Raw genomic sequence first — 17,305 nt, 5'->3', positions numbered from 1 at the left:
TTTTCCTATCAACATTGTTAATGGGATATGCGCCACCGTAAAATATTTAATTTTTTAAATACGGTGATCAAAATTGGATCATCAAAACTCGACTTGTAATTTCTTAAGCTGTTTATGCAAAAAGAACATTTGTGTCCAGACACAAATGGTAAGTATTTCGTTTACATAAATGAAACCAATTTCCGTAGCCTATACATTTTGGAAAGAAAAACGCAAGAATTTCGCTTTTAAAAAACTGTATAATATATATTTTTATTTAAAAAAGACAGTCAGTCTTTGTGCAACAAATGTACATGGATAAATGCCGCGTTTACAATCGTTCCTCGCTTCGATTTCCATTTTTTATACTCTCGTTTTATTTTGGTTGTAAGTACCTTTTTTAGGGGATTTCTCTTGTGTTTGATTAAGTAATAGTAATTTATTTTTTCGTTTCTTTCGTTTCCGTTTAAGCGATACTATTTTGGTTCAAGTCCTTGTGTTTTATGTACATATTTAAACTAAATTACGAGCTACAAATTACTAGTTTGTGTGTTTGTGTGGGTGAATCTCGCTTTGAATCATATATGTAAGTACAGAGTGTGTGTTTTGAGTGTGGCGTGTGTTACAATAAATATCTCTAAGTTTAAGTATTCCTTAGGTGCTAGGATACATACATACAAGCTGCTAGGCAGAGGGGGCGGTGGGGCGTGGTTCGGAGGAGTTGGACGTTCTTGAAGGGAAGGGGCGGGGCGGGGAAGGCAGCTCTACAAATACCGGACTCCGGGAGATTAACTAACATGCATACACATATACATACACCCAGGTCTGCTGGGCTTTTCACTTTTCTTGGATGGTCTTCAATTTAATAAAGTGGGTTTTTTAAAATTCTTTCTTTAACTTGGTGTTTTGCAAATATGTTCCTCTAATCTAGTTTCTTCTTTAGAATAAGATTCAAAATGTTAAATAGAAATATTATAATATCTTAAGAAATTAGTATTATGTGAATTTAGGCTTCCAAAGTGATTTCTACTGTCAGAACATTAAGTTACCACCCAAGAAAGTGAGGTCCTCAACAGACCCGCTGGACAAATGGATTATACAGATACAAGTAGGGTTACGGCTTAGGCTACATCCTACAGATACGGACTTATGGCTACAGGAACTAGTGCTAGTGCTAACTCGTAAAGTTATAGCTGCGCACCGCCCGGCCGGGCGTCACCAGCTCCACCTTGATGTTGGCCGTGGCCGTCACCTTGGTGGTGTTGCTGTCCGAGTGCGTCGTCTCCACCGTCACCTCCGGCTGCACCACGATGCTCTGCAGCTCCGGCGGATACGTCGCCGGAAAAGGGGGCGGTGGCGTGGTGGGAGGCCCCTGGTGCTGGTGCTGCTGCTGGGCGGCGGCCTTGTGGTACGCGGGGGGCGGGGCCGCGTAGGAGGCGGGTCGTGATTCCCGCGGCTGGTAGCTCCAGTCGTTGGGCATCTGGATGGACGAGTTACTGGACTTCCAGGACTGCGGCTCCTCGGTGATCGTGGTCAGGGACGGGTCATTCACGTCCTTGTGGTGATGGTGGTGTGACTTCTGGCAGCTGCCGCGCGAGGATCGTGATCCCTGCACCACGTACGATTTGCCCGATCTCTTGCTGCTGCGCACGGGCTGCGGCGAGGGCGTGGATATCCTGTCAGGGTGCTCCAGCGGCACCAGCTCCGCCTCCGGTCCCAGCATGCTCAGGAGGATGGGGAAGACCACCAGGCTGTTGCAGGCGCCCACGCAGAGCACCACCAGCAGGAGCCAGCAGAAGTGCCTGATCACGAACTCGAAGGGCGAGGTGGAGAGCATGAACACAGCCACTCCGGAGGTCAGCATTCCGTGGACAAGAGGTCCCAGGGCCATCTGCATGCCCAGCTGCACGCGGCGCTGTCGATTGCCCACGGATGTCATGAAGCCCTGGAAATAGAAATGATGGGTTAGTATGATGTTGGAATGGGAGTGCCACACAATCACTTTTACATGATGTTTAGGTGTCTAAAAGTATGCAGTGAACATTGCAGTTCTGAGTTTAAAATATATTTTTGAATACTTTTAGACACCTTGAATGGAACTAGGTTTTTTAAGATTTCGGGTTAGTTCAAGAACCGCACTCACCAGTGATATCAGCACATTGGAGCAGAGCATCATGCCCACGCTGAGGATGAGTATGACTGCTGGAATGGCCGACAGTTTGATGCCCAGCAGGGTCATGGCCCCAAAGATCTGGGCCAGCGAGGCCAGGACACTGAGGATCACCAGGACAGCTGCCCAAACGGAGAGCAGGAGCAGGGAGACCAACACCAGGGCGGCCAGCAGGACGCAGGCCATGATCATGGCCAGAGAAGAGCGCAGGGTCATGTACTGCTCCCAGAAGATGAATGGAATGCCTGGTGATAAGTAAGGAAATACGGGTTAATTGGGGCCATTAGTTGAAACCATTTAAAGACTCACCCGATGGATAGTTGGGGAGGCCAAAGCCCTCGAACTTAACGCTCAGGTCGCGAATATGACCTATCAGGGTCTTGATCTGCGAGGTGTCCGTCAACCCGTGCAGGTAAAAGGGCATCTGAGCGTAGACCAGCGGCAGACTCTTGGGGATCTTAAGCTCGTACTCGTGGGGTTGGTGAAAATACTGGCGCGGTTCCGGATACAGTTTGCCCTGTAAAAATCAAATAGCCAGAAATATCGTTAGTTAAGAATCGATTTTACGTAAGAAATTTAAAGCCTAAGTGTTACACAACATTTAGAATTACTTAAAGTTTACATAGATCTTTAAGGGGACCCACCTGAGAGGCTCCGAAGGCGAAGACGTCGTTGGTGGCCCATGCCGACAGGTAGTTGTAGAAGGCCTTCTGGTTGATGATGCCATCGCTGTTGACCAGCCGGTTGGTCAGCACCAGGTCCTTGTCCACCGGATTGTCCACATGGCCAGTCTGCACGATCAGTTTGTAGGCCAGGATGGCGTCGCTGCTGGCGTTGGGGAACCAGCACTCCTTGGTGAGCCGTCCGTCGCGGATCTCCTCGTCGAAGATCTTCTGCAGGTTGCTCAACCACTCGCTGAAGAGCAGCAGCCAGAAGTCGGGCAGTCCGCCGTTGTCGTTCTTGATCACATGTGGCACCCGGACAAAGGAGTCGTGGTAGTCCCTCAGCAGCTGCTGCTGGGTGGGGTACTCGAAGTTCCCCTGGGTGACCGCGTACATGCTGTAGAATCCGAAGAGCCGCGTCTGGGCATCCAGGAACTTGTGCTCGTTGCTGTCCTTGGGCACCAGGTCGATGATGTCCAGGCCATCCTGCAGGCGCGTCGAGGCGTACAGGCTGCAGATGAGGGCCGCCAGAAAGCCCACCACGGTCAGGAACTTCACCCAGCTGCGCATGAGGAAGGGTGTGTAATGCTCGAAGGCGAAGCTGGCCAGCGAAAAAGATGCCAGGGAGTGGCCGCTGCCGGGACTGACCGCCCTCTGTTCCAGCAGAGGATTCTGGGCAGGCAGCGGCACCCTGTTGTTGTTGCAGCCCTTTGGATGCCTGGCCCCTCGCCCGCTATTGTTGTTGTTCAGCGGCAGCACCGGATGAGCAACCTTGGAGTGTTCCTTCCACACCGGAAAGCAGCAGCAGAAGATGTCCGCCCTGCCGGCGGTGCGCCTGCGCAGATCCAGCGAAATCATGGCCGGGAAGACCAGCAGAGCAGCTGCCAAATTGGAGCACATTACGATGGCGGCCTGCAGGCAGAACACCTTCAGAGCTGGAACAGGGATAAAGGCAGCCGCAAAGAAGGATCCCGCCGTGCTGCAGGCACTGAACAGGATGCTCGGGCCCACCTTCTTCAGGATCAGCTTGGTCTGCTCCCGCCGGTTGCTCTCCGCGTAGGCAGCCGTCAGCATGAAGATGTGGTCCACACCCAGTCCCAGGGCCAAAAACGGAACCACCTGGGTGCTGGCGGCGTTGAAAACGATGCCCAGAAGGGCGGACAAACCCAGGCCAGCGGCGGTGCTGAAGCACATGAGCAGTACTCCAGCCACGCCCACACTGCTCTGCCCGCGGACGGGATCCCGCCAGCGGAGGAGGGTGCAGAAGGCGTACAGAACGGTGACAGCCACTCCAATCACAATCGAAAGGGCACTGGGATGCGAGAACTTGGCCAGGATGTCGTCCAGAGCCGCCGAGCTAAACACATAGATGTCGTAGTTGGTGGCGATCCTCGACTGCTTGCGGAGCAGTTGCTCCACCTCCCTGGAGAAGTTGCGCTGCCAGGCGTTGAGCACCTCGGCGGCCTTTTCCTGCGTCCAGCCGAGGTGGTGCACCTTGTAGTTGTCCTGCCACTGGTCGAACATCTCCTTCTCGGTCATCAGCTGCACCACCGACTGCAGGGCCCGGGCCTTCCTCAGGTGCCCGCTGCGGTTCCTCTTCGCCCCGCCCACGATCAGCTCCTCCGGCCAGTGCATGTGCTTCGCGGCGTAGCCGTAGCATCCGCCGGACAGGATGGCTCCCACGTCCGGCGGCTGGCTGCTGTTCTTGTTTGGCGCCGTGTCCGGGCAGCTGGGGTTCAGCGGGTTCAGGCAGGGCTTCTCCATGTAGCCACTGCCAATGGCCGCCCGCTTCATGTACTGCTCCACGGTCTCGAAGTCGAAGCTGATCTTCTCCTCGGACATCTTCTGCTTCATGTACTGCATCACCGAGGCGGGGTTCAGGGTGGTCCACAGGAGGCGCTGGTTGAGGCCTCTGCAAGGGGGAAAGGGAAGCATTATGGATCAGTGATGTGGATTAAAGTAAGATCATCAGATTGACAATGATCACATTTAAAAGAAAAAATCTACATAATTATAATAATAATAAAGGTAATGTGAAAAAGATAGAATATAAGGAGGGTTAGAATATTCAAACTAAAATTCAAAGAAAGCAAAAATAAACAGAAGATTAAAACCTCATATTAAATGGCCTTCTGCAGATTAAAATTTCCAGATAAGATTTTCAAAGAAAATAAGATATAATTCAGAAGATAAGTTTCCAAGCAGATACTAACAAACTAAGCTACTTTTTAGAGTACAATTTAGGTTCACAGAATAGGTTTTTATATAAATGAGATATGGTTAAACTAACCTAAGGTTAAGTTGCTAAATGGAAACGGGTATGAGGTAATATTAAATTAACTTTTGAAGAGCACAATTTAAGATGGGATTGTTAAACAAAGTATGATATAAATTAGAAGATACATTTTTAAATAGAATATGACAAACTAAGGTACTCTAAGTGTAGTTAATATCTACGAGATATGATAAGGCTAACCTTAGGTTAAGTTCAACATCAAGCAATTTGGAAAAAGGTACATTTTAAAACAGAATGATTTTTTAACTAAGGTACTCTAAGTGTAGTTAACATCTACGGGATATATTAAGGCTAGCCTTTGGTTAAGTGCAGCCAATCAATTTTCAAAAAAGAGGTAAGATGTACATAAACTAAGACATTCAGCACTAAAAACTAGAATAGGAAAAAGTTAATCGAGAAAACGTGAGTTCAAAACCCGAAGGTTAACGACGAAGTGGTTATGGCAGTTAGGTAGGTATGATGGTTGGGCACTTACGGTATGACGACTGCCGACTCCGGTCCCAAGAGCTGGCTCCCCTCCCAGAAGCAGTCCAGCGGCGTGATGATCGAGCACGGGATGAGGTGGCGCAGGATCTGCTCGATGTAGTAGATGCCCTCGAAGGAGGGCGTGCTCGGCATGTTGCACATGTCGCGCAGCCCCCACTCGGTGTCGTAGAGGTGCACCTTGACGGCGGTGGCCTTGACCAGGACCTCCAGGTGGGCGAGCAGCGCCTGCGGGTGCAGGACCGAGGCGTTCGGGTCGTGGGTCGTCTGGATGAGCAGCTGGTGCGTGGCCGCCTCGTCCTCGCCGATCGTCTTCTGCGTGTAGGCCATCTCCGCCTCCAGCCGGCCGCCCTCCTGGATCCACAGCTGGTGCACCTTGGAGTGGATCTGGGCGCTCTTCAGGCCGACGCAGAAGGTGCTCAGCACCAGGATCGCCACGAACAGCACCTTGCCCGCATGCTTCTGCACGGAGCTGCCGAGTGTTTCGAGGTGGGACTGGAATACTGATCGCAGATAGATCGCCGTGCGGCTGCCACGCGCCTTGCCCTGCAAAATGCAACGGAACACGCAATTTGACATTTAGTATTTGGCTTTTTTTAGATTGCCCCACTGTCTCCGCTGCCATAAATAACGCATTAAAATTATAACGAAGCAGCGTGTGGCCATATAATTTATATGTGCGGCTCCCAATGAAGCCAGACCGCCAACCCATCCGCACATGGGCTTGGTGTGGAGTTTTTAAAGGGCGGATATTTAGATATTACTATATCAAACATATAATATGCTCATTTGAATTTGTTCAAAGATGTTTTTTATAAATCAACAAAATGCTCGGTTTCTTAGGAATTTAATACCCCCCCCCCCATTGCTACGTCCCTGCTTCGGGACCCCACCCAAAGCCCCGATCCCAGATCCAGAACCATGGAACCACAAAAACAACACAAGGCACCGCTGTCGTCATTGGCGGGCCGAAAAAAGGCGAACCTATAATCGCCTGCTTGGGCAATTGGATCGATCGCTGCTCAGGCTTTGGGCCTGGCTCGAACTCGACTCCACTCCGCTCCTTCCTGACCAACAACCTCGAGTTTCGTGCTTTTTCTCCATTCCCCAGCTGCTGCAGCGCTGCACGGAAATTGAGCCCCTTTCCCAAAACAAAAAAAGAACCATGAAAAAAATAATAATGAGGCTCGCGCTAACGCTAACGTCTCAATCGAAGTTTTAGTCCAACAATCAGAGAAACAGTGGGACCAACTTCTAAGGAACGAGGTTAAAAATATAGTATACTAAATAAACTGAAACTGGATTTATAATATTTGGATTCGACTCAAAACTTTAAGAACTTAAAAAATTAGAAAAAAGTTTCTTAGTTTCTTACATTTGTATAGAATTTATTACACTTAACTGGTGGTTTCAAAAAACCCTTCGGTCCCACTGTGCAGCAACTGTGGCGCACCCAGCAAAGTCGGGAACCAAGGCATCCAAATAACGCATTCCACACAGACCCAAACTCGAATCTTCTCGAAGTCGGGCTCCCCGTTCTGGCGTCTCTGCGCTGCGCCCGCCTTTTATCGCTTTTCACAGATTTTTCCCGGGCCAAGTCAGGTTGTGGATGTGGCCAACGAAAAAGTGGAGAAAAAAGCTAAGCACCCCGAAATGGCTTTATTGTTTGGTCTTCAGAGCGTTTTACGACTACCGTTAAGATAGAGCGGGAGTCACTCGTAAATAATCCGCCGCTTAATGTCTTTGTTTGCTTAGGATCGGGGGTACACACATATATCTAGAGGATAGGATCCCTTCCGATCCCTGCACTTCCTGCTGCTTGTTTATGCAGCCCAGTTCGCTGCATTTCCGCAATGGAAATGCGGGGAAAATGGAACATCAAACGCGGCGCGCTCAACTTTGTCGCCATTAATTAAGTCGTTGGCGGCACATCCACTTTGAGACTGCCCGCGGCGACCTGTTCGTGGAATTCTTCCATCACTTTGCCCCATCCCCGTCCAAGGTGCGCAAACAAAAGATGCACAAAATTCTAGGAATCTCTTGCCACAAACATTGTTGCCTCTGCCTCTGCCTTTGCATTGGCCCCTTGGGGCGGCAGGGCCTAAAAATAAGCTTAATCTAGATTGGGCCGGCATTCCAGTGGCTCGCAAACTGTGCGGCTCAAAATTGAGCCATCAACGCTTGTCAGCAGCAGCCGTCTCTCTCGCTCCGCTCAGGCCGTCTCTTTCGGAGCCTCCCAAACCTCGAGCTGCTCGAGCTGTGTGACATATCATCAATCTTATGCTGTTTTTGCCTTGCGTGCCTCTTTTTCCCTGCATTTTTCCTCCTCATGTTTTTCCTCCGTTTTTGCCCACCCCCGCTGCTCTGGTTCGCTGTGAGGAAATGTCACGCATTGATTTATGATCCTGCCCGGGGTTTCCTATGCTGCATTTTCAAATGAAAATGTTACTTTGGTTCTTTGTACTTGCTTTTGTTGCTGCTGTTGCGACAGCTTCATTAGAAATGCGCACACACAGCCAACTGGAGGAACCTCCAGCCTCCTTAATCCGCTGCCCAGAAACGGATAAATGAAGACAAGCTCCGAACCCCGGTCCCCTGACGAATGGGATCGAGTGAGATGCAAGACGGTGGCCGAAAAAGACGACAACAGTTGGGAACAGCAGGTGCAGGTAGATCGGAGATTTCGGTAAAAATGTATCAGAGATACACAGAGAAATATTCTAACAGATAAGTTTAAAAATTATATTTCTCAAATTTGAAAAAAAAAATTTTTTTTTTGTTATTTTTTTTTTTTTTTTGGACAAAAATAATAAATAGGCACTTTTATATAAAACAAATATTAAAAACCCTAAGTTTTAAAAAAGAAATACCCACATTTCCTGCTAAAAACCATCTTTAACGTCAAAGCTTTCTTCAAAATAAGACAAAAAATCGTTTGTTTAGAGTTCTCTGTTCTCTTCTGTAAACAGTCTCGAAATCTTCGCATCACGCATCAATCAATCAAAAGATCCGACACATCAACTGGCGGGGCAAAAAACAAAAATCGAATTTCCTGGGGGCCCCCCACAGCGCTTGACTACTTAATTACACGGCCCGCTTCGGGAACCACTCTAAATATGAAAAAAAAAACTTTTCCATGCCATTTGGAAATCTGAAAACCACTTGAGCCCCAGCTCGTATATGGTGCGTTGGGCCATAAAGTATGAGCGCACCCAGTTATGCCGCAATAAAAATCGAATGCAAAACCACAAAAAAAACATTTTTAGCATAAAATGAAATTCAATATGGCAGACCACCCAGATACATCGTATATGAATAGGGCATCTATAGAATTATGCATATGGACAGGCGATTCCATTGGGAGCCAAATTTATGGATCGACGTGAGCGAGCGCGTGAATCATTGCGGGGAATCTTTTGAGATCTTTCGATGGCAGATCAAGGGATTACTGCTCTATATATGGGATTGGGATATGGGATCTCTGATCCGGTGGGCTTTGTGTGTGAGTGCCACAGCTTTCCCATGTTTCTCACGTAAGCGTGTGCCATAAAACTTGTAGCTACCATAAAAGTTATATGCCACTTGATAACGTTTTTGAATACGAAATCTCGCGGATTGCCACATCCGATCTGGCGTATATCTTATGGTTTTTACCCATGTTTTTTTATTTTTCCCATCTCGCGCGCCTGGCATTTAAATGGAACTGTGTTTTTATTTTCACATGCCATTCACACAGCTGCGGAGGCTGTCAAATAGCTAAGGAAATGGATATACTGCGTTACCACTGGGCGATTTATGTTTATTTTTAGCAGGGATACGGAGTTCTTCGTTATATCGCTCTGAACAAATTTACCCGACCATTTGCCGCCACTGAGGACCACACACATTTGCTTGGCTGAGGTGGTTGGCTGCAGAAAGTAAATTGATTTCGAGGCAATTAAAAATGGGGCCCAACCGAATGTGAAACCGTTGAATGCAAATTCTCGGTGCCGCCAATTTATGGCGCCCCCAAAACGTGACTAGCAAACCGTCTGCCGCTTTTATATTACCATTTTATGCTCTTTACTTTTTGCACCGAGCCCGAAAAAAAAGATATATTTGCATGCCCGTAAAAAGATCGTTAAAAAAGGTTTGAAGGTCACAGAGCGGCTCAGGTGAGCGGCCAGGCAGACGGTTTACAGTTAACTCCAGAAGCGCCAGGTGCAAAAAGCAGAGGACCACCGGCATAGCTCCCTGATTATGTACCCCCTCTCCTTCGGCAGTCTGTCAGGAAAGTTTTGTAATCACTTCGATTTGAACTGAAGTAAAGCAAAGTTCACCTGCCCTGCGATCTGCAGAGGCCGTAACAATTTTAATTTCTTTATTATTTCGTCTGAAAATCGAAAACGCAGCCTACCTGACCGCCGGCATTCACAGGTACACACGCACTCCATTCCATTCCACTCCCGATCGTTTTCGTTTGGTATCGTATCGTATCGGATCGTTTCGAGCTCGAGTTTGAGTTCGAGCCGCGTCCGTTCAGCGGAGTCTTGTCCGTCTGTCCGTTAACTGCTTTTTCAGTGAATTCCGTGATTATTGCTTGAATGTTTCTTTCCGGTATTCGCTCTCTGTCACTGTGTCTCCGCAGAATACCTTTTTTGTTTCTGGTCTGGCTCTAGGTCTTGATCGTAAGTAAGCCCCTCTCTGGGGTTTCGGGTTTTCGGGCCTGTGCATGGGCATGGGCTTGGGCCTGGGTTCGGGTACGGGTATATGTAGGTATAGGTACGGGCCGCGTGCTGTGTGGTCGAGTTAATGTCTTCATAATTCTCCTGATTTTCTTCTCTCTCTCTGTCGGCCGTTGTTATGTCTTGCTTCGCCGAGACCTCAGACTGATGAAGACAATAACAGTTTTATGTGCGGCTCGTCTCTCGGCCAAAGTCGTTGCCGTCCCGTCCCTAATGAAGCCCAAGCTGTGGCCGTCTGTACAACAGCATTTCGTGTTTTTTCTCGGTTTATTTTCATTTTTTCCCTCACTTTTTGTGAGTTTTTTGTTTTTCTTATTTGTGAGTTCCAGTTCCCCGCGCCAGCTGCAGATGGCAGATCAAGTCAAGTCGGCCACGTTGGTGCGTCGAGTGTGTGAGGCCCCGGCAGATGAAGCTGTCAATTGTGGGATCACCGTGTGGGAGTTATGTGGGCCATTGGGTTCGGTCGGGGGGAACGAGTTCAGGCCCCGGATAATGGGTCAAAGGATTATGTAAAGCGAGGCTGCAGCGTTGTTTATGAATGGGGTAGAGCGACCCTTGGAATCCGATTAAATGTTCAAATATATGGTATCATATCATATAATATCATATATATCTTACGACACACAAGTTAGTTCTTTAAAGTTATTTTCTTTTTTGAAGGAAAAAGTGCAGACTGTTGTTTCTTAATATGATCTTAAGTGCTTTTTAAATTCCTCAAGGCGTATTTGAAACATCCTTGTACAAGAAATGGCATTTCCCAGAAGTGGACCATTTCTAGGCGTACACACCTTATCTTGTTTTGCTTTCAACACGCCCAGCATGTCAAATTACAGTTAACTTGTTAGGCACTTCCTCTCTATCTCCGACGAGGTCTCATTCCCTCCACGTAACCCTAAGCCGGAAACGCCTGTAGGCGTGAGATATCTTCATCGACATTGTTATGCGGCCTTCTGGGAAGCGAAACCCATCGATGGATCTATGCTACCCTTCTGAAAGGGAATAGCAATTTATGCAGGTATCTCTCCGCTCCCTATCTTTGTCACTCCTCGGGGGAGTTTGCTCAAGGATTACTCTCCACTCTCCACTTGAGATCCAGACTCACCCCCGCCCTTGCTTTCGGTCCAATGCCTTTGATCTTTCCTTTCCGTCCTCATTTTTGTTTTTTTGGTATTTCGTGTTCGTAAATATTTCATAAGTATTTAATTGTATATCCCAGAACAGTATTTTGCGAGGGGCTATTGCTATCTGAACTCCCCCCGCCACTCGAAAATATCGAATAACAAATATTGGTCGCGAGTGTGACAATGATTTATTTGCCTTACACCTACCGCGCTCGAGATCTTATCAAACAGATAACGATCTGAAAATTATAATATTTGACTTACGGTCTGAAAGTCAATAGGCAATGTTATCTGGCGCAGGTTGGGGTCTTGATTAAATATTTAGGTTCCCAACTGTGTTGACTTACAAAGGGAAGAAGAGCGCTGGTGTCCTAAAAAACTTGATTTTCAGAGACGACATATTTGTTAAATTGCCTCACAACCTAAGAGATAAGGAATGCCTATCCTATATTACAAATATATTGTTTACCTTAGTTATAGAGCAAGTATATTTCTATTTTCATAGCAGTAAGATAACTTTTTATTGTGACCGAAAAATATGGAATGTTTTTGAAGAACAAAATGTTTCACAATTAATTAATTGTTTATCCAATATCTTAATCCCTTGCTGCATTTTTCTTTTTTACTCCAATAATTAAGATGCTCCCGCTTATTGTCAATTTCAAAGTTTGTGCCAATGTGCTACTGGTCTTTGTTTTTTGAAGATGTTTTCCTCTTGGTTTTTGCCATGTCAATTTGATAAATGTTTGCCCCTTGTCTGTGTGGATGCCACAAATATATGTGTTTGTGTTTGCTTTTCGTGAGCAGTTGTGAAAAAAGCGAAACGGACATGGGATCGCCGGACATCTCCCGGCATGACTAAACAAATTTATTGCCCACTGGCACCGAAGACTTCTTCAAAATGCCGCCAATGTTGCTCAACTTCCTGTGCAAAGTGTGTGCGTTTCAGTGTGTTTGCCTTACAATTGGCACGACAAACGGGGAAAAGATAGTGGGGGATGGTAGGCAGAGGGGGGGGGGGGGGGGGGGGGAGGAGGGACAAGCGATTTCATTCATGAATTCATATGTATCTTATAGATACAACGAGCGTCGGCGCGAGTACATGCCCTGCATCGATAGTGCGGCATTGCCATAAATGAGATTTCAGCTTGAGTGATTTTCAGTCGCCGGACTTAGGGTAAATAATAAATAAATATCGATGGACAGGTCGGGCGGAAAGCTAAATGCAGCTATCAGATACTCTAAGTCAAAACTATAAGATACAAACATTGGATGATTTGTGGTGCACACATGCAAACACATCTCTGCCAGTAAAAATAGAAGAAAGTGTTTTCTTTGTAAATGCATTTGATTTATGGAGGAATTCCGTAAACAAAGTCCATAAATTCCCAGAGATACGTTATTATAATCTATCTGGCACTATTGGGTTAACATATGTTTAGGTCCAAATATTTATATTTTAAATAAATAAACAAAGTGATTATAGTAAATATTTTCAAATTAAATCCGAAGAGTACGGAATCGAAGTTCACCTTCTAACACACGTTGGTCGCCACTTATTTTTTAGACTGATAATAGATAACATTATGAAGTTCGACTGAAGTTCGAATGAAACCTCATCATATATTCGCTGTACCCTTTAGAAGATCATCTTCGTTGAGTAAATAATTCTCAGCTTCATTTGGCATTCATATCATGAATGAAAACGTCATCCTCTCGAAGACAACGGAGACCTCCCAGCAACAGAAAAAATGAATTTTTTTCCAGAGAAGTAAATAAACAAAGGTAATAATAATAATCGCACTGGGTAATTAGCATAGTCGCCAAAAAAAGAGAAGTTAACGCACTGCGATCCCTCGCCAGCTTCGTTAGACGATTTTAATGTCTTAATATATTTCGTTACATTGAGTCATTAAAATAAATCGCCATCGACGATGATGATGACGACGACGACGACCACAAAAGACGCTGACGATGTCGGCGCCATCACGATCGATCGTTTGCCACAACTTTCCAGAGGAGTTCAGGATGGGGCACAGTCGAAAGCACGTTACAACAGAGCCCCGAGAGACTTTACGAGAAATAATTGAGATGCACACACACACACGGGGAGGGCAAAAACAAGAGGAAAACCAACTCGGAGGGAAAAAAGTGGGGAAAAGGGGAACAACAACAGAGCAAGACACGCCACGCGGTCGCCAAGAAACTGCATCTGAAGCTGCAACAATGATGAAGACATCAAGCTGTAAAAAGCATCAGAGAACCAACGAGAAAACTTGAGGCGGTGGTCCACACAGAAAAATAGAGTTTTTTGAAGATATGCTATACCCGGTAATCACTTAGGGGCATATTTATAATACTTTTATGGCAAGAATACTTGGTGTAGCAGCAAGATAGAAAGCTTTAGATGTTACAATTTCTTTAATAGTCCGCTAATGTATGACATTATGTTTTAAAACCGATCTAACACTTAATTTTAATAATATTCTTAGATTTTTGTTTGCCTTTCAGTGCCGTGGCAAACAGTTTGGAAGTCACTGCTATGCACAGGCAACAAAAACAAAACGCGTGCGTCAGTGAAATTTTTCCCCTGCTTCGATTTTTTTCCGCTTTTTGGGCCACCCGCATTCGATGGCCCGAACCAAACCCGAAAAACGATCTCTGCCTGCTTCATTTGCATCGGTGGCAATAACAACAGCAAACAGAAATGCTTTCGGCAACGACAAGGGGTATAATGATTGCTTACTGTTCTTTTTGAGTTAGAAAACCGTAGAGATACGACATTCGGATACTCTGCCGGCAATATTTTGGGTATATATGGTAGAACTAATTTCTATTGATTTTGCAGACATTATGTTCAGCTATTAAATGAATAGTCAAAGTATCTTTCATTGTTTCTTTCATAATATTGAGGCAGGCAGTTTTGCTATAAACTATTATTAACTAAAATATCAAGTCTTGTGAATGAACTTAGTTTTTAAAATATTGAATAGTTGAAGTATCTCCATGCCAAAGCCAAACTGTTCAGTCAATGAACAAATTGTTTTGAAATTATGTAGATTGCGCATTACGTCACGCATGCTTCTAATCAATCTGTGAAGAAAAGGCCGCCCTACAGCTCGTATCAAAGAGCATCTGAGAAATGTTGGGGCTTTCAAAGGGGGTCTTGGGGATGGCAGAGGAGGCAGTGGCAGTCCAGACCGGCAGCACGTACGAATTGACTCTCGCGGAGACCTCGGCGCCCACCCATGTTGGACGGACCCACACACAGATACGAACCAACACCAACAGCACTCTGGGCGAGTTGTTGCTGGCGTTGTTTATTATTTTCTGCTGCGGCTGCTAAAGCTTTTGCCTTTTGCCTTTTCGGCTGCTTTCCACTACTGGATCTCCTGCTGCTGCCGCCTTTTTGCCCAGTCTTTCTGGCGATTTCTGCCTTGCTGTTTTTGGCGCTCGCTGCAGTTGCAGTTGCAGTTGTTATTGTTTCTGTTTGCGGTCGGGCCAACTCCGCACAGTAGCGCCAAAGTAATGAAGTTGTCTGTGGATATGTCCGTCTGGGACCGAATCGGATCGGCGGGTCTCGATCGCGGTATCGAGTATTTGTACGAGTACGAGAGTCCTGCTGTGTGTCTACCCATCTGGGCCCAGCGAAAATAGCTGTGGATTGATGGCAGTGCACAGAGGAAAATATCTAGCAATACGGGTATCACATTAAAATGTATCTTTTATGAAGGGTGAAACTACAATATCTACCAAAATTGGTATGATTAAGTGAAATATCTTAAAAGACATATTTTCAATAAACAAATGCCTATATTTGGAGGTAAATCCTCCACGCTTTTTCGATTTAAAGAATGAAATGACAAAATTAGCATATAAGCCGATTGGCCACATACTGGGCATAGACTTTAGCTAATCACTGTAATTAATAGGCTGCCTGCGCCTGGCAAACACCATCGGACAACTCTATTAACCGGAGAATCGGGCAAAAGAAAACGAAACGACATGAAATGAAATCGAAACGACTGCCAAAGAAGACGTCGACGACGAAAAAATGCGAAAATTATTGCGAGAGATATTGGCAATAAAATTTATTGAAATCTGTCCCGGCGACTTAATGGCCGCATTAAACAAAAACCGCTGCGCTTCGGCCTTACAGTCGAACTTCAACAGCTTCAGTTTATAGAACTTGAATTGAGGAACTACTCAAGTCAACATACCAAATACTCTGTATCGTAAAAAATATCTTTTAACATAGTTTCTGCAGACTGAAAGTTAAAGACGGTTACCAAATCTTAAATACTCTTTAAAACCTATGCATTCAGATAATATTTCTGTTGGTATATGAACATTTTTTAAAATATCTACTCAGAATATTGGGAAAAATAAGGATCTTTAATGTTTTTAAATACGCCTACAACAGTAATTCCTGAATATGACATTAGAATACTATAGAAATGAAGTTCCGCTTTACTCAGACTCGGTTCGTTTTGTGGGGCTTCCACTGTAGTGTGGCACTCACCTTATCTATCTGATCGAGCGCCACTTGGGCGTCCACCCAGCTGGTGCGTATGTAAAGATCCGAGAATAATTTCTCATCGACCACATCGCCGTGTGTGTCCGGAACGCGTGGGAGGCTGTCGCGGTCCATTATGGTTATGTTTATAGCCGGATTCCGGACGGACTCGAGTGGGGAGTGTGCTGGGGATCGGGAATCGGTTCTTTCTGCAGTACCTGCCGTTTGTCTGCGTCCGGGAACTGAGACTTGGGAGGCAGTGTGCGGATTGTTCGTGGACTTTCGGTTCGGTTAATTGTTATTGGGATCTCGTATTTTGTTTGGCTGCATTTTGCACTGCAGTCTGAATTTTTTACTTTATTTTTTGTGAAGAAGAGACGCTCTCTCCGCTCGCTCTCTCTCGCTCTCGCACGCTGTGTATCTGAGCTCTCTTTGTGTTGTTTGGTTTTGTTGTGATTGCTGGCTTCGCTTCTGCTGGGTTTTTTTCCGACGATTCAAACGCGGTTTTTGGGTTTTATCTTGGACACTTTTTGTTGGGGGAATTTGACAGAATTTTCACACATCAATTACACATGGAAAAGCGACTGACGGACGCCTCACGTTTTCGGTTTTCTCTCTCGCCCTCCGCTCTTTTACCTTTACTTTACTTTACACTCTGCGACGCACACACACTTAAACACTGGATGGCTGGCTTTTGTTGTTGCCTGGCATTTAATCCATGAACTTCGCCTCGCATCCGTGAGATACAATATCTTGGCTTTTCCACGAGTTCTGTGCTATTTATCTAGTTGGTATACCACACACAGAGAGTGCCAGTAGTCGAAAATACAAAAATTACAAGTCGCCGCACTCCGCACTCACAACCGTTTCGTTCGAGGATCGCACGCAGTCTGAGAGATGTATCTGTATCTCGTGGATGCGGCACGCCAGCCAGGCCAGGCCAACAACTTCATTAGGCGAGCCGAGCGCACGCCACTCTCTCTCTCGCTCTCTCGTTTTGCGCATGTGTGCGTGGGCGACCCATTCACAGACGGCGTTCTCCTCTCCCAATATCTTTCCCTCTCTTGAACCGTCTGCGGCCATTTTGGTTTGAGTACGCTCTTTGCGAGGGCTGATCAAACGGTAGGTCCACGCAGAAAATACCGAGGGGTGTTTAAAGAGTTCTCTTAAAAAATAGCTATTTTAATTTGGAAACATTTAATATTCTTTGTCAAAAACTGTTCCACGAATGTATCGATTCGATTTTTCATAATTTTTTTCTGCATTGGCTTAATTAACACTAATACCTATGTAATTGCAAATTTAAGTATGTATAACCAATATTTATTCAAATATTAGGTGAGATATCAAATCT

At 45.9% G+C, this 17,305-nt stretch overlaps 1 protein-coding gene across 1 annotated transcript; it reads right to left on the bottom strand.

Moving 5' to 3' along the window:
- Positions 1–219: 219 nt before the first annotated feature.
- ptc (protein patched) lies at positions 220–16,854 on the bottom strand. Its single transcript, XM_017087896.4, has 6 exons — positions 15,958–16,854; positions 5,583–6,136; positions 2,794–4,723; positions 2,459–2,666; positions 2,123–2,394; positions 220–1,924 (listed from the first exon to the last, which is right to left on the bottom strand). The coding sequence occupies exons 1-6, from the start codon at positions 16,084–16,086 to the stop codon at positions 1,154–1,156; spliced, it is 3,864 nt and encodes a 1,287-aa protein (XP_016943385.3). The 5' UTR covers positions 16,087–16,854; the 3' UTR covers positions 220–1,153.
- Between the last annotated feature and the right edge of the window lie 451 nt (positions 16,855–17,305).

Source organism: Drosophila suzukii, chromosome 2R, assembly GCF_043229965.1.
Source record: "Drosophila suzukii chromosome 2R, CBGP_Dsuzu_IsoJpt1.0, whole genome shotgun sequence".
Lineage (NCBI taxonomy): Eukaryota > Metazoa > Arthropoda > Insecta > Diptera > Drosophilidae > Drosophila > Drosophila suzukii.
This window is presented reverse-complemented; position numbering and strand designations above follow the sequence as displayed.